This window comes from Tamandua tetradactyla, chromosome 4, assembly GCF_023851605.1.
Source record: "Tamandua tetradactyla isolate mTamTet1 chromosome 4, mTamTet1.pri, whole genome shotgun sequence".
NCBI classification, from domain to species: Eukaryota; Metazoa; Chordata; class Mammalia; order Pilosa; family Myrmecophagidae; genus Tamandua; species Tamandua tetradactyla.
The window spans coordinates 53,869,129-53,894,470 of NC_135330.1; the positions used below are offsets into that span (position 1 = coordinate 53,869,129).

Below are 25,342 nucleotides of genomic sequence, written 5' to 3' on the forward strand. Positions count from 1 at the left end.
TACATTCACCTGGCCAAGTTGATAACTGAATCTACCACAAAACTGTGGTGAAACTACCACAAACACCAATGAGAGGTATGGAAAGATCAAAAGTGATGGTGGAATTATACCTAGAAGATAGGACTTAACAAATGAATATGAATGCTGAATCATTAAACTGTTATCTCTTTTAGTCTCCAGTATTCGAGAGTAGCTGGAAGTAAAAACCTAAAATTGTGAAATTGTAACCCATGTCAAAGTCTGAAATATGTTCTACAACTAATTGCAGTTCTTTGCTTGGAAATTTATAGCTTTTTTGTATATATCTTATTGTTCACACAAAAATAGAAGGAAATAAAAGTTGATTGTGATGATAAAAAAGTATTTTAGCCCTCTAGCTTCCTATATTTTGGAGCAGATAGAAGGAAAAATATGAGAGGATCATATGGTAGCCCATGACAAACTCTGGGATCTGTCCTGCAACCACTTTTTGTAGAGTCCTTTGAAAACTGTTGCTTTTTTATTTCTTTGCATTGTATATGTTATACTATACAATAAAAAAAGTTTAAAGATGTAAAAAATAAATAAATAAATAAATAAATAAATAAATGAGCCTGATCATTCTGAGTCTCTATTTTCATTAATAATAAAATTATATCCCATTCTCCAATTTAGGAATTATAGAGCCGTGGTTAAAAAGTAAAATTCAGGAAGACTTGAGAAGTCACAAACCATTTTGTCTCCTGACAAGCCATGCCTTTGCTGTTTCATTTCCATCCTACCTCACATTCCTTAACCTATTAGTTGGCACAGCAGTGAGCTGGTGCAACAGCAAGGGTTACAAAATCTACAGCAAAAGTTATAAATGCTCAAGCTGATTCAGTTGCTGGTATATGAATGACACCAGGCTACAGGTGATCAAGTTTGAATATTCCTCTGGCAATAAAACCAACCCTTTGTCCAAAACACACCAAACACTGGGAGTGTTTACAAAACACTCCACCCCACAATAGTAGAATACACATTCTTTTTAAATACACATGGAACAGTCACTAAGATCAGGGTCAACACATTTTTTCTGTAAAAGATAAGAGTAAATATCTTCAGGTTTTTGGAAATTTTCTGTTGCAACAACTCATTTCTGCCCTTGCACTGCAAAAGTAGTCATAAAGAATGTATAAACTAAAAGAGCATGGTTGTATTATAACAAACTACATTTATAAAAATAGGTGGTAGGCTGGATTTGGCCTGCAGGCCAACGTAGATGGGTCTATCTTGGGTCAGAAAACAAAACTTCAACAAAATGTAAAATAATTTAATTCAAACTGTATTTTGAGATCATAATGGAATGAAACTAAAAATCAATTAATTGAAGGATAACAGGAAAGTCACTAAGCATCTAGAAAGTAAACTTAAACAACCATTAATAATGTAGCTAAAGTAGTACTTAGAGGGAAACTGATACCATGAATTGATTTTATTTAAAAAGGAATCAAATCTTACCTAAGAACCCACTTTAAGAAACTATAATACCAAGAGCAAAATAATACAAATACAAGCAGAAGAAATGAAATAATAACTGTAGTAGTTAGATTCATGTATTAACTTGGCCAGGTGATGGTGTCCTGTTGTTCTGTTGCTATGGACTTAAATCATCTGCAGCCTAAGGGGAGAGCCTTCCATAATGAATGACATTTAATTTAATTAGCTGGAAGCTTAAGAGAGAGAGGTTAGAAAGAGCTCAGAAGCTCAGACCCAGACTTTGGAGATGCAAAAAGGACACACCCCAGGAAAAGCCACTGGAACCCAGAAGCCAGGAGAGAAAGGCAGCCAACTTCACGGTGTGCCTTCCCATGTAATACAGAAACTCAGATGAAAGCTAGCTGCCTTTCCTCTGAGGAAATGTAAACTTACAACTAAACAAATCCCCTTATTAAAAGCTGATCCATCTCTGGTGTGTTGCATTCTGGCAGTGTTAGCAAACTAATGCAATAACAGAAATCAATAAAGCTGAAAATAAAAATAGAGATAAATTAATGAAAGCAAAGTCTTGTTCATTACAAACATCAATAAAGTTACTAAAACTCTAGCAAGATAGGCTGAGTCCTCAATCTTGGAGTTTGTTCATATGAAACTTAACCCCACAAAGGATAGGTCAAGCCTACTTAAAGTCACCCCCAAGAGAACCTCTTTTGTTGCTTAGATGTGGCCTCTCTCTCCAGCCAAAACAACAAGCAAACTCACCACCCTCCCCCTGTCTACGCAGACATGACTCCCAGGGGTATGGGACTTCCTGGCAATGTGGGACAGAAATCCTGGAATGAGCTGAGACTCAGCATCAAGGGATTGAGAAAACCTTCTAGACCAAAAGGGGGAAGAGAGAAATGAAACAAAAAAAGTGTCAATGGCTGAGAGTTTTCAAAGAGTCGAGAGGTTATCCTGGAGGTCATTCTTATGCATTATATAGATATCAACTTTTCAGTTAAGGTATATTGGAAAGGCTGGAGGGAAGTGCCTGAAAATGCAGAGCTGTGTTCCAATAGTCATGTTTCTTGAAGATGATTGTATAATGATACAGCTTTCGCAGTGTGACTGTGTGATTGTGAAAACCTTGTGTCTGAGGCTCCTTTTATCTACGGTATGGACAGATGAGTAAAACATATGGATTAAAAATAAATAAATAATAGGGGGAACAAACGTTAAAATAAATTGAGTAGATTGAAATGCTATGGATCAATGAAAGTGAGTGATGAGTACAGGTAAAAAATAGGGGAAACAAAGACTAAAATATATTGAGTAGATGGAAATACTAGCAATCAATGAGAGGGAGAGGTAAGGATGTGGTATGTATGAGTTTTTTTCTTTTTTCTTTTTATTTCTTTTTCTAATGATCACATTGATGAATATAGAACTATGTGATGCTATTGTGAGTTACTGATTATATACTAAGAATGGAATGATCATATGGTAAGAATGTTCGTGTTGCATGTTATGTTTAAAAAAAATTTAAAAAAAGGAATGAAAAAGGAGATATACTATAGACGATCCAGATTTTGTAAAATGATGAGTCATACTGTGAACTATATTCACATAAATTCAGCAGCGTAGATGAAATGGATCAATTCTTTGAAAACTGCAATCTATCTAAAGTCACCAAAACCAAATAGTCTGTAATAATTTATAACTATAATTTTTAGTTCAAAAAAATCTTCTAAAAGAAAAGTCCAGGCCAAGATAGTCATCACTGGTGAATTCTACCAAAGCCTTTAAAGAAATAATGCCAGTTCTATACAGCATCTTCCAGAAAATGCAAGAGGAAGGGAAAACTTTCCAACTCATTTTATGAAGGCAGTATTACTCTGAAACCAAAACCACAAGAAAACAGACCAATATACCTCATGAATACAGTTGTAAAAGTATTCAACCAATATTAACAAATGGAAATGAACACTGTCAAAAAGATTAAGACCTACCATATTAAATAAATAAGTTTAATCTCAGGAATGCAAAGTTAAGTAAAGATTTGGAAATCAATCAATGCAACCCACCATATTAAAAGTAAAACCACCTAGGTATCTCCAGTGATACAGAAAAAGTATTTGACAAAATTCAGTAGCCACTGATGACAAAACTCTCAGTAAACTAGAAATAGCAAGGAACTTCTTCAACCTAATGACAGGCATCAACAAAAAATCTAAGTTCATATCATGCATAATGGTAGAAAAGAGGGAATGCTTTTCTTCCAGATGAGGAAACCAGGCACAGATGGCTGCCTTTCCACTTCTATTCAACCCTGTACTAAAAGTCTCAGTCAGTAAAATAAGGGGAAGAAAGAAAGAAATAGAAGGAAGGAGGGAAGGAGGGAAGGAAGATGGAAAGATGGAAAGGGGGAAGGAGGGAAGGAAGGAAGGAAGGTAGCAAACATAAATTGGAAAGAGACAAATGAGTGCATCCCTATTAGCATAGAAGATGATTTTCTATATAGAAAGTCCCAAAAAATCTACAGGGGAAAAAACAAAAACCTCCACAGAACTAGTATGTGAGTTTAGCAATGACATAAGATACAGAGTTAAATAAACCATATGTCTATATAATAGCAATGAACCAAAAGGGACCAAAATTAAAACAATACCATTTACAAAACCTTCAAAATAACTGAAATATTTAGGCATAAATCTAATAAAATCTGATTAAAGAAATCAAAGATCTAAATAATTGGAGAGACATACCATGTGGTTCATGAACTGAAAGACTACATAATAAAGATGTCAAGTATGCTCCAAACTGATCTGCAGAAATAATGGAATTCAAACCAAATCCAGCAGGATTTTTTATAGCTATAGAAAAGTTGAATCAATAAAATATATGGAAAGGCAAAGGTACTAAAAATATAGCCCAACTAATTTTGAAAAATAATTAAGTTTCAGGAATTACACACCACTTGATTTTAAGACTTAATATAAAGCTATAGTAACCATGGAACTGTAGTATTGGTGAAGGTATAGACAATATGTATCAGTGGAACAGAATAGAATCCAGAAAAAAGACCCACATAAAGATGGCCTATTGATTTAGGACAAAGGTGCAAAGGCATTTCAATGGAGAAAAAACAGTCTTTTCAATAAATAGTATTGGAACAATTAGAAATACGTATGTAAAAAAATATGAACCATGACCAAACCTGCATATCTCATCCAAAAAATAACCCAAAATACAATATAGGTTTAAATTTAAAACGGAAAATTCTGAAACTTTTAGAGTACTTAAACATGACACTAAAAGCACGATATATAAAGTTTTAAAATGATAATTGGATTTCATCAAAATTAAATATTTTCACTATGCAAATGAACCTAAGTGAACAAAAAGAGAAACTACAGATTGGGAGAAAATATTTGCAAATCACTATCTGACAGAAAACTTAAATCAGGATGTAAAATGAACTCCCACAATCCAATAATAAAATAAACTGACTATAAAAATAGGCAGAGCAGCCGACCCACCCACCCTCCTCTCCCCTCTTTGTCCGCCAGCCCGCCACGTGGCGCCCACACCCCGCAGCAGCCGACCTGCACGCCCTCCTCTCCCCTCTTTGTCCGCCGGCCCGCCGCGCGGCACCCACGCCCCGCAGTAGCCGACCTGCCCGCCCTCCTCTCCCCTCTTCCCCCTCCTGCTTCAGCGGCTCTCCAACTACCACGGTGCCCTCTTCCGCCTTCACCGGCTCCTCCGCCACCAGCCTCGACAGCCTTGCCACCCTCACCTTTCCTCCTCCAGAACAGCTACTGGGGGAGTGCAGACAATACAGAGCAGCTCCCGGAGCCACGACGGAGATCAAAGGGACAGCGTACCCCATCCTGGAACGGCTGACTGTCTGGGAGAACCAGCTCCGGTGAGATCACCGAGGGACGCGGGCTTTCCTGGGCGGGACGGCAAGCGGCCGGAGTCCCTCCCTTCCCCCTTCCCAGGCCAGCTGGCAGAATTGGGCAGGCGGTCCCCTTGGGCCGCAGCGGCTGGCGTCCCCACCACGTGAGGCCCCCCGGACCAACTGAGAGAGTTGGGTCGGAAATCCCCAGACTACGGAGAACGGTGACCAAGGGGTCCCTTCCAAACACGTGACTCCCCGGTCCGGCTGGGAACAATGCACTCTCCCGGGCTGCGACAGCTGGCGCCCTTCCGCAACGCTTGGCGCCCCAGGCTGACTAGGAAATTCGGTCGGGCACTCTCATGTGCTGCGGCGGCTGGCGACCCTCCCTGCGTTCGGACCCCCGGGCCGGCTGGCACTATTCCAAGACGCTTCGGCTGTCGAACCTCCCCTACGACGAGAGTTTTCCAGAGTTAAAGGACCCACAGCAACTTTTACTGGTGGATCCCGTAGACAAACGTGTGCCACGACGCCACCTACTGGGCAGGATAAGAAAAACAGAACCCAGAGATTTCACAGAAAAATCTTTCAACCTGTGGGGTCCAACACTCAGGGAAAACTGACTAAATGCCCAGACGCCAGTAGAAGATAACAGATCACGCTCAGAAAATTGAAAATATGGCCCAGTCAAAGGAACAAACCAATAGTTCAAATGAGATACAGGAGCTGAAATATACGAACTAATGCTGAATATACGAACAGAAATGGAAAACCTCTTCAAAAACGAAATTGATAAATTGAGGGAGGACATGAAGAAGACATGGGCTGATCAAAAAGAAGAAATAGAAAAACTGAAAAAACAAATCACAGAACTTATGGAAGTGAAGGATAAAGTAGAAAAGATGGAAAAAACAATGGATACCTACAATGATAGATTTAAAGAGACAGAAGATAGAATTAGAGATTTAGAGGATGGAACATCTGAATTCCAAAAAGAAACAGAAACTATCCGGAAAAGAATGGAAAAATTTGAACAGGGTCTCAGGGAAATCAAGGACAATATGAACCGCACAAACATACGTGTTGTGGGTGTCCCCGAAGGAGAAGAGAAGGGAAAAGGAGGAGAAAAACTAATGGAAGAAATTATCACTGAAAATTTCCCAACTCTTATGAAAGACCTAAAATTACAGATCCAAGAAGTGCAGTGCACCCCAAAGAGATTAGACCCAAATAGGCGTTCTCCAAGACACTTACTACTTAGAATGTCAGAGGTCAAAGAGAAAGAGAGGATCTTGAAAGCAGTGAGAGAGAAGCAATCCATCACATACAAGGGAAACCCAATAAGACTATGTGTAGATTTCTCAGCAGAAACCATGGAAGCTAGAAGAGAGTGGGATGATATATTTAAGTTACTAAAAGAGAAAAACTGCCAACCAAGACTCCTATATCCAGCAAAATTGTCCTTCAAAAATGAGGGAGAAATTAAAACATTCTCAGACAAAAAGTCACTGAGAGAATTTGTGACCAAGAGACCAGCTCTGCAAGAAATACTAAAGGGAGCACTAGAGTCAGATACAAAAAGACAGAAGAGAGAGGTATGGAGAACAGTGTAGAAAGAAGGAAAGTCAGATATGATATATATAATACAAAAGGCAAAATGGTAGAGGAAAATATTATCCAAACAGTAATAACTCTAAATGTTAATGGACTGAATTCCCTAATCAAAAGACATAGACTGGCAGAATGGATTAAAAAACAGGATCCTTCTATATGCTGTCTACAGGAAACACATCTTAGACCCAAAGATAAATATAGGTTGAAAGTGAAAGGTTGGGAAAAGATATTTCATGCAAATAACAACCAGAAAAGAGCAGGAGTGGCTATACTAATATCCAACAAATTAGACTTCAAATGTAAAACAGTTAAAAGAGACAAAGAAGGACACTATATACTAATAAAAGGAACAATTAAACAAGAAGACATAACAATCATAAATATTTACGCACCGAACCAGAATGCCCCAAAATACGTGAGGAATACACTGCAAACACTGAAAAGGGAAATAGACACATATACCATAATAGTTGGAGACTTCAATTCACCACTCTCATCAATGGACAGAACATCTAGACAGAGGATCAATAAAGAAATAGAGAATCTGAATATTACTATAAATGAGCTAGACTTAACAGACATTTATAGGACATTATATCCCACAACAGCAGGATACACCTTTTTTTCAAGTGCTCATGGATCATTCTCAAAGATAGACCATATGCTGGGTCACAAAGCAAGTCTTAACAAATTTAAAAAGATTGAAATCATACACAACACTTTCTCGGATCATAAAGGAATGAAGTTGGAAATCAATAATAGGCGGAGTGCCAGAAAATTCACAAATACATGGAGGCTCAACAACACAGTCTTAAACAACAAGTGGGTCAAAGAAGAAATTGCAAGAGAAATTAGTAAATACCTCGAGGCGAATGAAAATGAAAACACAACATATCAAAACTTATGGGACGCAGCAAAGGCAGTGCTAAGAGGGAAATTTATTGCCCTAAATGCCTTTATCAGAAAAGAAAAAAAGGCAAAAATGCAGGAATTAACTGTCCACTTGGAAGAACTGGAGAAAGAACAGCAAACTAATCCCAAAGCAAGCAAAAGGAAAGAAATAACAAAGATTAGAGCAGAAATAAATGAAATTGAAAACATGAAAACAAGAGAGAAAATCAATAAGACCAGAAGTTGGTTCTATGAGAAAATCAATAAGATTGATGGGCCCTTAGCAAGATTGACAAAAAGAAGAAGAGAGAGGATGCAAATAAATAAGATCAGAAATGGAAGAGGAGACATAACTACTGACCTCACAGAAATAAAGGAGGTAATAACAGGATACTATGAACAACTTTACGCTAATAAATACAACAATTTAGATGAAATGGACGGGTTCCTGGAAAGACATGAACAACCAACTTTGACTCAAGAAGAAATAGATGACCTCAACAAACCAATCACAAGTAAAGAGATTGAATTAGTCATTCAAAAGCTCCCTAAAAAGAAAAGTCCAGGACCAGATGGCTTCACATGTGAATTCTATCAAACATTCCAGAAAGAATTAGTACCAACTCTCCTCAAACTCTTCAAAAAATCAAATCAGAGGGAAAGCTACCTAATTCATTCTATGAAGCCAACATCACCCTCATACCAAAACCAGGCAAAGATATTACAAAAAAGAAAGCTACAGACCAATCTCTCTAATGAATATAGATGCAAAAATCCTCAATAAAATTCTAGCAAATCGTATCCAACAACACATTAAAAGAATTATACATCACGACCAAGTAGGATTCATCCCAGGTATGCAAGGATGGTTGAACATAAGAAAATCAATTAATGTAATACACCATATCAACAAATCAAAGCAGAAAAATCACATGATCATCTCAATTGATGCAGAGAAGGCATTCGACAAGATTCAACATCCTTTCCTGTTGAAAACACTTCAAAAGATAGGAATACAAGGGAACTTCCTTAAAATGATAGAGGGAATATATGAAAAACCCACAGCTAATATCATCCTCAATGGGCAAAAACTGAAAACTTTCCCCCTAAGAACAGGAACAAGACAAGGATGTCCACTATCACCACTATTATTCAACATTGTGTTGGAAGTTCTACCCAAAGCAATTAGACAAGAAAAAGAAATACTAGGCATCAAAATTGGAAAGGAAGAAGTAAAACTATCACCGTTTGCAGAAGATATGATACTATACGTCAAAAACCCGGAAAAATCCACAACAAAACTACTAGAGCTAATAAATGAGTACAGCAAAGTAGCAGGCTACAAGATCAACATTCAAAAATCTGTAGCTTTTCTATACACTAGTAATGAACAAGCTGAGGGGGAAATCAAGAAACGAATCCCATTTACAATTGCAACTAAAAGAATAAAATACCTAGGAATAAATTTAACCAAAGAGACAAAAAACCTATATAAAGAAAACTACAAAAAACTGTTAAAAGAAATCACAGAAGACCTAAATAGATGGAAGGGCATACCGTGTTCATGGATTGGAAGACTAAATATAATTAAGATGTCAATCCTACCTAAACTGATCTACAGATTCAATGCTATACCAATCAAAATCCCAACAACTTATTTTTCAGAATTAGAAAAACCAATAAGCAAATTTATCTGGAAGGGCAGGGTGCCCCGAATTGCTAAAAACATCTTGAGGAAAAAAAACAAAGCTGGAGGTCTCGCGATGCCGGACTTTAAGGCATATTATGAAGCCACAGTGGTCAAAACAGCATGGTACTGGCATAAAGATAGATATATCGACCAATGGAATCGAATAGAGTGCTCAGATATAGACCCTCTCATCTATGGACATTTGATCTTTGATAAGGCAGTCAAGCCAACTCACCTGGGACAGAACAGTCTCTTCAATAAATGGTGCCTAGAGAACTGGATATCCATATGTAAAAGAATGAAAGAAGACCCGCATCTCACACCTTATACAAAAGTTAACTCAAAATGGATCAAAGATCTAAACATTAGGTCTAAGACCATAGAACAGTTAGAGGTAAATGTAGGGAGATCTCTTATGAATCTTACAACTGGAGGTGGTTTTATGGACCTTAAACCTAAAGCAAGAGAACTGAAGAAAGAAATAAATAAATGGGAGCTCCTCAAAATTAAACACTTTTGTGCATCAAAGAACTTCATCAAGAAAGTAGAAAGACAGCCTACACAATGGGAGACAATATTTGGAAATGACATATCAGATAAAGGTCTAGTATCCAGAATTTATAAAGAGATTGTCCAACTCAACAACAAAAAGACAGCCAACCCAATTACAAAATGGGAAAAAGACTTGAACAGACACTTCTCAGAAGAGGAAATACAAATGGCCAAAAGGCACATGAAGAGATGCTCAATGTCCCTGGCCATTAGAGAAATGCAAATCAAAACCACAATGAGATATCATCTCACACCCACCAGAATGGCCATTATCAACAAAACAGAAAATGACAAGTGCTGGAGAGGATGTGGAGAAAGAGGCACACTTATCCACTGTTGGTGGGAATGTCAAATGGTGCAACCACTGTGGAAGGCAGTTTGGCGGTTCCTCAAAAAGCTGAATATAGAATTGCCATACGACCCAGCAATACCATTGCTAGGTATCTACTCAAAGGACTTAAGGGCAAAGACACAAACGGACATTTGCACACCAATGTTTATAGCAGCGTTATTTACCATTGCAAAGAGATGGAAACAGCCAAAATGTCCATCAACAGAGAATGGCTAAATAAACTGTGGTATATACAAACGATGGAATATTATGCAGCTTTAAGACAAGATAAACTTATGAAGCATGTAATAACATGGATGGACCTAGAGAATATTATGCTGAGTGAGTCCAGCCAAAAACTAAAGGACAAATACTGTATGGTCCCACTGATGTGAACGGACATTCGAGAATAAACTTGAAATATGTCATTGGTAACAGAGTCCAGCAGGAGTTAGAAACAGGGTAAGATAATGGGTAATTGGAGCGGAAGGGATACAGACTGTGCAACAGGACTAGATACAAAAACTCAAAAATGGACAGCACAATAATACCTAATTGTAAAGTAATCATGTTAAAACACTGAATGAAGCTGCATCTGAGCTATAGGGTTTTTTTGTTTGTTTGTTTTTTACTATTATTACTACTTTTATTTCTTTTCTCTATATTAACATTTTATATCTTTTTCTGTTGTGTTGCTAGTTCCTCTAAACTGATGCAAATGTACTAAGAAACGATGATCATGCATCTATGTGATGATGTTAAGAATTACTGAGTGCATATGTAGAACGGTATGATTTCTAAATGTTGTGTTAATTTCTTTTTTTTTTTTCTTTCTTTCCATTAATAAAAAAAAAAAATGCAGGAGAGTTGTAAAAAAAAAAAAAAAAAATAGGCAAATGATTTCAAAAAACACTTCACCAAAGAGAATATTGAAAAGGCAACTAAGTAAATGAAGACATGTTCATCATCATTGAAGTTTAAGGAAATGCAAATGAAAATCAAGATGAGACACCATTAGAAAGCTATCAGAATGGCTAAATGCACAACAAGCGTTGGTGAGGATGTAGAGCTAGCTATTAGAACTCTCACATATTGAGTATGGGGATGCAAAATCGAACAGTCATCCTGGAAAAGTCTGACAGTACCTTATAGTTAATCACTTGCCATCCAACAATCCTACTCCTAGATAATTACCCCAGTGAAAAAAAACTCTTTACACAAAAAACTACCTGCACACTAATGTTTACAAAAGCTGTATTAATTATCACCTAAAATTAGAAACACCAAATATCCTTCAGCGGATTAATGGATAATCAAAATGTGGCACATACACACAATAGAATATCACTATACTACTCAGCAACAAAAAAGAAAACAAAATAGGGCAGTACAACAGTGGCTCAGTGGTAGAATTCTCACCTGTCATGCCAGGGACCTGGGTTTGTTTCCTGGAGTCTGCCCATGTATTTTTAAAATAAAGGAAAAAACTACTGATACAAGCAACAAGTTTTCTATCTCAAAGCATTATGCTGAGTGATAGGAGCCAGTACCACAAACTTACTGTCTAGTTCTAGTTATATGACATTTTCAAAAAGGCAAAACTGTAGTAATAAAGAACAGAGCTGGGTTTTCAGGAGCTGGATATAAGGGAAGGATAATCAGAAAGGTATTTTTTCTGGATGACAGAACTGTTCTGTATCATGATTGATAATGATAGTTACACAAATCTTTACAGTGCTTAAAATTAATGGAATTGTACTCTGAAAAAAGGGGCAATTTTACTGAATGCTAATTTAAAAATTAAAGCTCAGAAAAGGTATTATATACTTGGTAACAAATGAATGTATTTAATACCTCTTGTATAAAACGATAATACATTATTAAGCAGCATTTTTAAAAAGGCTTAAATATATAGTGAATATATACCACGTTCATATATATTGAAAGATAATACTATAAAGATACCCAATGTAATCAAACTGACCAATTAAAATTTATATGAAAATGTAGAGTAACTTAGAATAGCTAAAAAACTCTTAAAAACATGGACAAAGGAGTTATCAAGATTTCCTGTAAAGCTACAGTATAAGACTCAAAGATAGAACAAAAGACCAATGGAATAGAAAAGATATTACAAACATTACTACACATATAAAAACACCTGATGTATACTAAATGTGGGACAGCAGTGGGGCAAGAATAGTCTTTGTAGTAAATTTTACTGAAACTGATTATCACATCTAAAAATAAAAATGTCCCCTAAAACAAATCAAATGCAAAAATTAATTTCAGCCAAGATTTAAATGTAAAATTCATAATATTAAAATTTTTACACTATAACATAGATTATTTTCAATACATTAGGACAAGTAAACTCTCTTTAAATGGGATGCAAAAAGCACTGACCATAAAAGAAGAGTAAACACTTCCATGAGTAAAACAATAGCAGATCACAGATTAAGAAAAGATCATAAAAATGCATTGTATTCAAGGCCCAATATTCAGAATATACAAAGATCTCCTACAAATTCACAATAAAGCAAACAAGGAAACTGAAAAATGAGCAAGAGACTTGAAAAAACATTTGACCAAACAGGATTTCCAAATTTGAAAAGGTGCCTAATAGCATTAATAATCAAGAAAACACAAATTAAAACTACTATGAGATACAACTACGTAACCTTCATTATAATTAAAATTAAAAAGACAATTTCAAGTATTAACCTAGATGCAGATAAGACACATGAATTCTTATAAATGGCCGGTGGGTTTTAAATAGCAACAACCACTTTTGGAAAAGGCTTTGACAGTATCTACTGAAGATGATACAAAAATACCCTGAGTTAAAACATTTCTACTCCTAGGTATATACTGGACAGGAATGTATATATTTCATTTCAAAAGACAAATCCTAGTAGATTTAATTATAATAACTCAAAGTAGAAACGCCAAATATCCATCAAGAATAGAACAGATATCGTACGTTAAGAATGTGTGTGCTCATATGTTGTTGTAGCAATAAAAATTAAAAAAAAAAAATGCCTGACGAGAAGTCAACAGGCTTCAATATGAAATCTAAAGTCTGGAATGTCTAAAGAACTTATTTCTAAAGCAGAATAATATTTGTGTTTTTTAAAAGTATATTGAAGTATTAAACCTCCTCATTAATATTATTCATGAGTATCTTCCATTTTAAGTCACAGAATTTGAACAAAAATGTATTCAGAGAAAATACGTCATTACATGTAAAAACTGGTTCATTCTAAATACCAAAGTGTCTGTGAAATTATAACTACAAATAACTAAAAAAAAAAAAGAATAGAACACATAAATAAATTGTGGAATACCATAAAATGATGAAAAATAAACCATTACCACAACAACATTTATGAAAATTGATAAATCTCATGAATGTAATAATGCCACTTGAAAGAATTTACACTGTTTGAACTCATATATATTTGATTTAAAAAAATAGGCAGGATTAAATTATACTGTTCAAGGATGACATCCAGGAAAAAGCCATGATTGGTATAAATTAGGATAGCAGCTGCTTTGAGCTGGGGTGAAAAGGTTAATTGATTAAGAAGTGGCTTCTAACAAGGCTGGCAATATTGTTTCTTGAACTAGACAGTGGTTGCATGGCATTCACTCTGTGAAAAATCATTAACCTCTTCTTGTTTTGCATAATTTTCTATGTATAATATCTCACATTAGAAAAAGTTTCAAAAAAAGACAATTAAATCAAAACCCCTTCCTCATTTAGCAATAATGGTCACCAGCCAAAGGTTTCTAAATTTACAAAGCAGATAAAATTATGCAGTGATTCTTCCAAGGCATTTATTTACAAAGATGAATTTAAATAGTGTACCTCCTCAATGTTATTAAAATAGAATCTAAATCAAAAACCAATCTATGTATATGTAAAGAACATTTCCATTATGTAAAATAGAAATGTCACAAATTTTTTACTAAATAGAAAAAACACAAGCATTTCATAATGAATTACAAGCAATATTTATATTACATGCCAAAGAATACAGAGGGAAATGTGTACGTCTGTCCCCAAAGAGAATTTCCAAGACTCACACTAAAAAATATAAAAGAGAGCTTGGCTGGGTATATAGCTATACAAAGTAAAATGGTACAGGTTTCTAATATGTCCCATGCAGCTAGAATGTAAACCTCTAATATAAAATGAAGACAGCAAAGGGTATTTAAAACTAGAATATCTGCTCCTTCAGAACAAATGCAGCATTTCTATCATATTTAAGTCTTATTTTGAACACAGCAAAGAGTTTTGCAAGTAGTAGGCAGGGGTTAAATATTTGTTAAAATTAAATATAAGGAAAAAACATGCACTCCTAAAATATAATTTAAACTTTTATTACATTTTATCATTTCCTAAAGATGATATTAAATTTTTTTATATTAAAAAATTAGTCCTGGATACTATACCTGAATAACTGATGCTGATTTATTTTTAATTTTTTCCAGGTTCTTCCTTTTTAACATTAATAATTTTCTCTGTGCTAAGAGTCTTCGCCAATATTTCTGAATGATCAACGTTGCATTAATCTCCTTTTTCAGTCGTCGTTTAGTTACAAAATTGATTATAGCAAACTGAATGATTCTCGCAGCTTTGTCTCTCTCCTAAAAAAGAAAAAAAAAACAGGTAATGTGAATTAAAATTTAATCATTAAAAAAAAGACTTTAGATTATTCTTTTTAAGAATATCATCTACTAAATGAAGCATTAATCAAATTGATCCTAGAAAGAAAATGCCCTGAGGTTTAAGTATTTCATTTTTGGAACACACTTTTGGGCATGTTGCTAGGTGGGTTTGCAAATATATGTGCATAATGAAGCAAAGATTCCTAGGTAATATCATCTTAAGGTGTTTGATCTATGTTTGATCTATCAGATACTCAGTAACCAGGTAAAAGGCAATTTGAAGTATAATCTGATGTTTCTCAGATTTGGTTCCAATGAATTCATGCTTGACTTTTTGGAGGGAGTGGATTGTATGGAAAATTAAAAAGAGAACCCCCAACCCCTGCCACCCCTAATAAAATGCCTTACAAGATAAGGTAAGAATGTTTTGTTGTAATTTGGACATATTGTAATATACAAAAGGAGAGAAGCAAAACACTCTTCTTCAGCACAGAATGCATTGTAGCTTTAAGCCATAGAGGCTGGAGAGAAAAGAATGTAGTTTGGGTTTTGAAAACTGGTGTCTGATCTTCCCAACACCATTAGTAGACAGAGTCAGCTGCCCTAGGAGTATTGTTCTAAACACTTCATAGATGGCTCATTTAAACCTCACTCTTATGACCATAAGAAAACTGAAGCACAGAGATCAAGTGGCTTGCCAGTACCATAGGTAGCACAGCCAGGATTTGAACCAAGTAGTCTGGCTTCAGAGTCCATGCCCTTAAGCACTTTGCTATATGTTGAAGGCTATATTTATCACTTCACTTCATCTGCATTGAAAATTAGAAGATGCATATTTTCCTCTGGTAAAATGGTATAATTTATAGCATGACTCATAACTCTTTATGTTGCTACCCAGAACAGCCCATTGGGAAAGGTAGGGTCTACACAAAGACCAGCTACGGATTTAATTAATAGTAGCATTCAATAGGTGGCTGGTACTGCAGGTATAGGCTGCACAGCATGGGAAGATACTCAGCTATGGAAAGGATCAAAGTGATATTCTAAAAAACATCAGGTTTAAGCCAGGTAATGTTCTTTGGGCGCACTACCCTCACCAGTGCAGCCCTGTGATCAGCGACTCACCCCACACCCCACACACCTGAACCCCATCACCTCTCTCATTCCTCGCGCTCCAGGCACCTTCACCCCACCAGCCCCGAGTGCACGTACCTGCCCCACACCCCTAAACCAAGTGCAGCACAACCCATCTCTCCTGCACACCTCCTGAGTACTACCTCCTCCTCCCTGTTCCCTGCAGCCTGTTGCCCGTGCTTAAAGGTTGCAGGTACTAACCTCCATACCTAGGTTATCCCCGCCCTGTGCCATAATGTCTCACAGCCTCACTCTGCCCTCTGTGAGCTCAGTACATCCCTTAAAGGGACTCCCAGGCCCATGCATGTGCATGGGGCCCAACCACATCATTAAGTTCTAGGAACCGCACTTCATAGCAGTCCTAGAACCATGCACGCACACACGCCTCAGCCTCACTTTCCAGCTCTGAGAAAGTGCCAACCTGCGCAGCCAGGTCACATCTGCCCCCAATCCAGAAAGGCATAACGCCCACCTGCTGCCACAGCTCTACACATGCGCACAAAGGGCCCTGTGCCTTAGACCAGCATACGTTAGGGTAACGCACCCCAGACCGGTGCACACGCACAGCTACATCCTCCTTGACCACTGGGCACCCACTTTCACAAGCATCAGCGTAACATCCCCAACCTGCGCCCACACCTGCCTGAAACAAACCACCATACTGAGTACCTCCACCCCATGCCCTGCTTCCTACTATACAACCATTCCACAAACACAAGGGCTTAGACTACTGAAAGGAATCAACTCCCAAAGTAAATCATTCAAGATATTTGCTTGCAACGAAGACAGCAGATCACTAAGCATATCACGATGCAGACAACTAGCCCTGGCTAATGACCAAATTCAAACACCAGAGGAGACACAGACGTTGGAACAACTAATCAAAGCAATATAAAATTAATGTGCAAAAATCAGTAACATTTCTATACAGCTAGCAATGAGCTAGCTGAGGAGTCAGTTAAGGAAAAAAGTCCATTCAAAATAGCAACTAAAAGAATCAAATACTTAAGAATGAACTTAACTAGGGGCATAAAGGACTTGTACACAGAAGACTACATAACGTTGCTAAAAGAAATCAAAGGAGATCTAAATAAGTAGAAAGACATTCCCTGAACATGGATAGGAAAGCTAAATATAGTTAAGTTTCAATTCTCCCCAAGTTGATCTACAGATTCAACGCAGAAATACCAATCAAAATTCCAACAATCTACTCGGAATATTTGGCAAAGCTAACCACCAAATTCATCTGGAAGGGAAAGAGACCCTGAATCACTAAAAGCACCCTAAAAAACAAGAATGAAGTGGGAGGATTAACACTCCTTGACATTAAAACCTATTATAAAGCCACAGTGGCCAAAACAGCATGGTACTGGCACAAAGACAGAAGTATTGACCAATGGAATCAAATTCAGAGTGCAGAAATAGATTACCAAATCTATGGTCAACTGATTTTTGACAAGGCCCCCAAATCTTCCAAACTGTGACAAAATAATCTTTTCAATAATTGGGCATGGAAGAACTGGATATCAATAGCCAAGAGAATAAAAAGACCCCTATCTTATACCTTACACAAAAATTAACTCAAAGTACATCAAACACCTACATATAAGAACTAGCACCATGAAGCTTCTAGAAGAAAATGTAGGGAAATTTCATGACCTAGTAATAGGAGGTAGCTTCCTAAACTTAACACCCAAAGCATAAGCAACAGAAGAAAAAAATTGATAAATGGGAACTCCTCAAAAATCAGATGTTTCTGCACCTCAAAAGACTTTGTCAAAAAGGTGAAGAGGCAACCAACTAAATGGGAGAAAATATTTAGAAATCGCGTATCAGACAAAGGTTTGATTTCACGTATATACAAAGAAATCATACAACTAACAAAAGAACAAACAATCCAATTATAACATGGGCTAAAGATATGAACAGGCATTTTTCTGAAGAGCAAATACAGATGGCTCAAAAGCAACATGAACAGATGCTCATTTTCACTGGCTATAAGGGAAATGCAGATCAAGACTACAATGAAATACCACTTCACACCTATAAGAATGGATGCTATCAAACAGGAAACTATAAACAGGATGCGGAGAAACTGGGACACTCATGCACTGCTGATGGGAACATATAACGGTGCAACCACTAAGGAAGACTGTTTAGTGGTTCCTTAGGGAACTAAACATTGAGTTGCCTTAGACCCAGCAATAGCACTACTTGGTATACACCCAGAAGAGCTGAAAGCAACAACACAGATATTTGCACACTGATGTTCATAGAAGCATTATTCACAATGGCCAAAAGACAGAAACAAAGCAAATGTCCATCAACAGACAAGTGGATCAACAAAATGTGGTATATACATACGATGGAATATTACACAGCAGTAAGACAAAATGACGTCCTGAAGCACATGACAAGATGGATAAAACTTGAGGACTTAATGCTGAGTGAAGTTTGCCAAACACAAAAGGATAGATACTGTATGATTCCACATTTATGACAAGCATAAAGATATAATCAGAGGCTTATAAAACAGAAGATAGGGGACTTAAAGATACACAGAAACTAGAGATGGGTGAACTGTTAGCTAATGAGGTTGAACGCCAATGTAAGGGAATAGATAGGAGTGAAGGTGATTCTCTAGTGGGTATAGAAGTAATATTACCATACTGATGATGAACAAAATTAAAAGGGGTTGTTTAGACCTACGCGTCCCACTGACAGGCACTAGAAATATGAATGAGTTCTCATAACAATTACTTCAAAGATATGATTCTTGTATAAACAGTGTTTAAGTCCAGGGTATGGGGGGAAAACTGCTATTGCATGCTATGAACTATGTTCAAAAGGAAATCATCAGCACTACCACAGCAACAGCATAGGTGAAATAAGGGGGAGAGGGACAAGAGTTAAGAGGTTCAGATTTCGTATTTGGCAAGGGTGCGTTTATTGGTTTTCTGTCTCTTGAGAACAATGAAATTATCTAAAATTGAGCATATTGATGGACTGTGGACTTTGGGCCCTTTATATGGTGCCCAATGAATGCAGGTGGCTAAAGGATGCACTGATGGAGAAGATTGGTGAACGATGGCATAAAATTATAAACAAAGGAGCAATGTCATGCAATGATGTGAATGAACATGTGGGACATTTGGTAAGACAAAAAAAGCCAGAAACAAAAAAAGAACAAGAATGGTATGGTCACCTTTAGAAAATGTTTATAAGAAACAGGAGCCTAGAGTTAAAGCTTTTAGAGCAGACACATTAAATCCGGAGTGCTGATTATTATTTCTGGATTTTGACAGGCTGTTTTATATATATAATGATATTGAGAGATAAGAATGAAGCCAAACAGGTTAGGGTTAAAGTAATTCAGAACATGGGGTAAGGAAGACAGTGTCCATATTTTAGAATGAGACCAATGGAAGAAAGGTTTGATTGATCTGGAATTGAAATTTTTTGTAGTGCATAATTTAATTCAACTTATCTGTAGAGCTCATTTGAACAACTGAAACAAGGAAGCACAGAATAAGAAAGAGGTCCTTTAATCCTGTATAGATTATTGTAATGCCTGGAAACAGCCTAGAGTATATTAGGCAGAAAATCAAAAAGTATTGGCAAAGTTCCCTGAGGGAGGGGAGAAAGAATATGGAACTATTAAACCTTACCATCAGAGAATCCCCTCCTGATACTGTGTCAAACTTTAGGGATAACCAAATCAATAGGCCATGCCCTTGATCATGAGGCTTACTCGTGTACAGCTTATGGAGATAGCGAAGAAACTTAGACTACCTATAGGCATGCCTAAGAGTTACTTCTGGAGGACCTCTGCTGTTACTCAGATGTGGACTCAGTCTCTCTAAAACCCAATTTTGCAAGTGAAATCATTGCCCTCACCCTATGTGGGACATGATATCCTGGGGTGAACATCTCCCTCCTGGCCATGTGGGAGAGGACTCCCAGGAATGAATCCAAACCTGGTACCATGGGATCAACAATTTCATCCTGATCAAAAGCGGGAAAAGAAGTGTAATTAATAAAGTATCAGTAGCAGAGAGAGTTCAAGTAAAGTCAAGAGGCTACTCTGGAGGTTGCTCTTATGCAAGCTTCAAGTAAACATTGCTACCTATCATAACCTACCAACCCCCATCCAGGACCATTCCAGCCAATCCCAAAGAACACCTAGGGCAATTTATAAGATTCCACAAAGGTTCCAGGCACTAGAGTAACTTGCCAGAAGCCTGCAACCTGCAGATGGGTCTCTGGTCCAGATGAGTCCTGAAACCTACCCCAGCCTCTCCAGAACATCAGATAGGTTCATCTCCCTACCCCATATGAGTGACAGACCCTTCCAATATTAAAAATTTAGAATTGTCATAGTCCAAACAATCCTAAAGAGAGGTTTGGAAAGATCAAAGGTGATGGTGGAATTATACCTAGAAGATAGGACTTAACAAATGATTATGAATGCTGAATCATTAAAATGATATCTCTTTTATAGTCTCAAGCATTTTAGAGCAGCTAGAAGTAAAAACTTGAAATTGTTAAATTGTAACCCATGTGGAAGTCTGAAATACGTTCTACAACTAATTGTGTGGCTGTGTTTTGAAACTTATTGCTTTTTTGTATATATGCTATTGTTCACGAAAAAAAGAAGGAAAAAAAGTTGATTGTGATGATAAAAAAGAATTTAAGCCCTCTGGCCTTATATTCTGGAGCAACTAAAAGGAAAAATATGAGAGTATCATATGGTAGCCCATGACAATCTCTGGGATCTGTCCTCTGACTATTTGTTGAAGAGTGCTTTGAAAGCTACTGCTTTTTTATTTCTTTGCTTTGTATATGTTATATTACACAATAAAAAAATGCTAAAAAAAATAAAAATAAAAAAAGATTTGATGAAATAATTTGAGGAGTGATCAGGAAAACTTCCCTGAAAGTTTTCCTAAAACATAAAACAGTTCTCCTAGAAACTTCCAACAGTACAGAGTTAGCCTCCAGTGGATCTATGGGTGAGAAGGCAGATCCTGAGAACGTGAGGGGTAAGACAGAGCAAGTGGCAGTAGCAAATTATTTCCATCATTAGTATCTCCAAGCCTGATAAGGTATGAGAAAATATGTTACATTTAAGATGCCAAAGTTTAGCTGTTCTTTTCCAACTACTAAGAACTTTATCATAAATATGTTGTAATTCAAAACTGAGGGGCAATATCAGGTAGAACAAAGTTTCTGAAATATAAATTGTATTATGCATGGCTGCTTGTTTGATTTTATTTTTCCAAATTAACAAATATAACCAATGATAGTGGAACAGATAGGGAAATGAATAGAAAAGATAGCTTGTTCAACTTCATCAAGCAGACTATGTCTCAGCTTATTAAAAACAAATTTTTTTCTGAAGATTCAAAAGAAAAAAGTTATTTTACAGTAATATAAAAATTCATACTATTGGGGGTAGCAAAGAGAACTAAATAACATCTCTATTTCCATGCCCCTATTCCCAAACATTCTGAGAAATAAAACAATAGAAACCAAAAATCACTTTTATAACTAATAAAGAATAAGTTAGAAGACCGTTTCAAAGTAAGACAAAAATAAATTTGCTAATTGCAGAAAACAAGTTTTATAATTCAATCAGAAATCAGATAGTTGACACCCAGTCCCAAGCAGCACTAGAAGGCATCAAGTCTCAAAGAGCACAGCCTGTAAAAACAATGCAGATCTCTCTATCCCTGGAGTCAGGTTAGATTCCAAGATAAACAAGGGGTAAGCTGAGTCAAGCATCCCAGTGTATTCTTTACAAACTGACAAAGCAGATAGGTTATTCCATTTCTCTGGAGCAGAGTAATGAAAGAGTGAACGGAGATGGAAGATATACCAATTGAAGGAAACATTAGGAATTAGAGAGAAATATCCACACCTACCCTAATTCAAACAAAACACACCAAAAATTATTATATTTACCTCAACAATCAAAAAAAAGTAAAAATTACAAAGAATCAATTAAGTGGCAACTTATGAAGTTCAATTTACACCATAGTGTTTTTATTTTTTAGGAGTACCTGATAGTGTTTTAGCTCTCTTTTAAGCTTATATTTTCTCCAAGTTATCTGTATAAGTCGAGCAGCTCTTGTTTCTTTACGAAGATCCAAAAGTCTTGCACAAAGAAATGACAAATAGGTAATAACCACCTACGAGAAAATACAAAAGATGAAAAGAGCAACAAAAATCATAAAATTATTATCTTCTACATACATTAATTACCTACACACTTCTTTTACATACCTTTTCATCTGGAATTGTATTTGACATATCTGAATGATGAATCATAGCAGGTATTCCGCCAAGGTTTCTAACTGCAGAGCTAACCAACTGAAAATTTTTCTTTTCATTTTCTAGGAGCTCTTTGTATAGTTCTGAAGTATTTTCTATCATGAAAGTGAAAAAGAAATATAGTTTTAGCCAAAAATGTGACATAAGAAAAAACATAAAAAGTTAATTAGCAAAAAGGGACTAACCGTGATCAAATGCTTTAGGAGACATATCCAGATAACTATCAGATTCAGATGATGAGTTTAACACCACTGAACCAGTTTGTGTGCATTCCACGGTTTGAGTGGTACGCTGACATATAGCTTCAAAAGGCAAATAGCAAGGATGGTAGTGATGGATCAAGTAACATAACACACGGCCATCTGAGAAAGACACTGTAAAATTCTCGACCTGATTGGAAATATTAGAGAAATAATTAATCGTATTTAGCTATTAATATGGATACAGATAGTTTCATTGTCTATTATTCCCTTTAAATAACTACAAATATTACATTAATTGTTAACAGTACCTCATGTAATAACATACTCATGGATAAATTCTCAGTTATAAAATATTAACCACTTCAAAAGTAGAACTTGACTATAAATTATCTTCTTCCGGTACTTAGTTAGCATAGAACTATTAGACCTACCCCTAACGCTCCACCTAGGACATTTTTTCTTTCTTAGTGATGCATAAAATTATAATGCATCATACAATTGATGACAGATTAAATGAAATACAGTACATGAAAATATACTCTCCTCATTTGAGGAAAACTTTGCTTACACAAATAAACTAAATTATTTAAGAAATAAAAAATTTCATGCATTAATCTCAATTGACTTCAACCAAAATTTATTTGAAAGATACTTGGTTAAAACAAAAACAAAGAACCTTACTTTCTTATTATAGAAGGCACAGACAGCATTTACCCAATCCATCAACAGCTTTACACTTTCTCTATATTGTTCAAAGGAAGCACTATTCCTTTTGTCTTTTATCTTATTAATGACAGAATGACATGATAGTGCAGACATTTTCTTCATATTCTGTGTGTGTTTTAAAAAGTCAATTTCTTCCTTTAATTGATCTAAATTAAGGGAAATATTCACCTGAAAAACATACAAAAAGGATAAATACCTTTCCATTTTCCATGTTATTTTTAACCCAGAGAAATAAAATTCTTCTATTTAGAGGAACTATAGATATTAAATTTTAAGATAACCTAATCAGAATTTTTAAATATCTGAGAAAACAAAGTACCCAAAATGTATATAGGTTTTAGCCTCAAACATCTTCATTGCTAAAGGCAAAAAACAGTCTATGTAGAAGTCATGGAATGTGTAATGGTTAAGAACATGGGATTTAGGGCCATGCACGTCTGGATTCTAATCTCTGCTCCACTTCTTATCAATGATGCAACCTTCAACTTCAGTTTTCTCATCTGTGGAGGAAAAACCTACTTGGAGGGTTTATATGAAGATTAAATTAGAACATATAAAGGTCATATCACACAGTTCCTGGGGCAGAATAAACCCCAGTAAATGATAATTATGTTAGTCTTTATTTGATTCAAATTATTTTGATAAATCACCATTCAAAATTTGATAAAAAGTCCAAAATGAACCAAATGTTCAATACCTGAAAAGCCAATGCTATTTTCCAAAGCAATGCGAGAGTTTTTTCCCTGTGCCTATCCACAATGTCCTTAGATAGAATTGCATTTCCTACAAATGGAGACATTCCATTAATATATTTACATTATCAATTTTTAGGGAAGATAAAAATGTTTCCAACTTTACTCAGTTTCTACCTTGCTCATCAATTAATTGAATTCCTTGTGATTTAAGAATTTGAAGAACGATGTCAACATTGTGCATCTTCTGAAGACGACTTATTGCAGGAATTCTGAGTTTCTTTGAGAGATTCCAGTTCTGTGTGAGAAGTTCCATGGTTCGCCTAGCAATAAAGGAATTTTAAGATGAAACTGCTGTATAAAAACACGTATGAAAAACACACTTCAGTTAAACATAGTTACTGTTCAAATAAATCCCAATAGTTTAAGTGCTTGTAGGTCAAAAGGACTTCAAAAAAAGTCTCTCAATGCCCAGCTGCTCCAAGAGTTATTTCTCATTTTAAGTCTGGGGATTGGGAAAAGAGTCTTTAAAGAGATGATAAGAAAATATGGGACATACATACACAATTGGACACATGAGGAAAATAACTTCTACAGAGAAAGAAAAAGGAAGGGAGGAAGAGAAGGAAAAATGATATTTATTGAGGTGGTACTATATTCCATACATCAAAAGGGCTTTCTATCCTTAATTTTAGTCCTTATAGCAAATCCTACAACTGGGTATTATTAGCCCATTTTTTACAGATGAAGAAATCAGGGCCCAGGGAGATTAAGTCAATGGCCCATGGTAAGACAACTAAAATCTAAAACCCAGTTTTATCAGTTAAAAAGCTATTCTCATATCTATAACAGATTACTATAGAAATATTTGAGTGTTTACCTAAAAAAATATATACCTCAGTTCAAATTCAAACCCCTAATATTCATCTAGGTCAGTCGTGCTTTATCCACTAGATAATAATTGCCGTTTCCCCAGATAAAGCAAGTCCCAACCAATTATATATAGCTAAAAGCCAGAAGAATTTTTAAAATAAAATCATAGTTTCTTAAGGTCAGAAAAGAATGTAAAATCAATCTAGGCCAACTACACAATCAGTGTATGCAAGCACTTCTGTAACAGTAGACCAACCCACTACCTGTGGCATTAACAGATTAACCAAT

General features: G+C 36.0%; 1 protein-coding gene across 6 annotated transcripts in view; it reads right to left on the bottom strand.

Moving 5' to 3' along the window:
- Nucleotides 1-25,342, bottom strand: part of ASPM (assembly factor for spindle microtubules) — a 69,296-nt gene that overhangs the window by 27,482 nt on the left and 16,472 nt on the right. For 5 of the 6 annotated variants that reach the window (XM_077157310.1, XM_077157309.1, XM_077157312.1 and 2 more), the window contains exons 11-17: nucleotides 24,359-24,504; nucleotides 24,187-24,272; nucleotides 23,445-23,657; nucleotides 22,746-22,950; nucleotides 22,513-22,655; nucleotides 22,290-22,418; nucleotides 14,878-15,072 (exon numbers count right to left, since the gene is read on the bottom strand). In XM_077157310.1, coding sequence (XP_077013425.1) covers nucleotides 14,878-15,072; nucleotides 22,290-22,418; nucleotides 22,513-22,655; nucleotides 22,746-22,950; nucleotides 23,445-23,657; nucleotides 24,187-24,272; nucleotides 24,359-24,504 — 1,117 coding nt within the window. The remainder of the gene's footprint in view (nucleotides 1-14,877; nucleotides 15,073-22,289; nucleotides 22,419-22,512; nucleotides 22,656-22,745; nucleotides 22,951-23,444; nucleotides 23,658-24,186; nucleotides 24,273-24,358; nucleotides 24,505-25,342) is intronic. The other variant, XM_077157311.1, reaches the window with a different exon arrangement.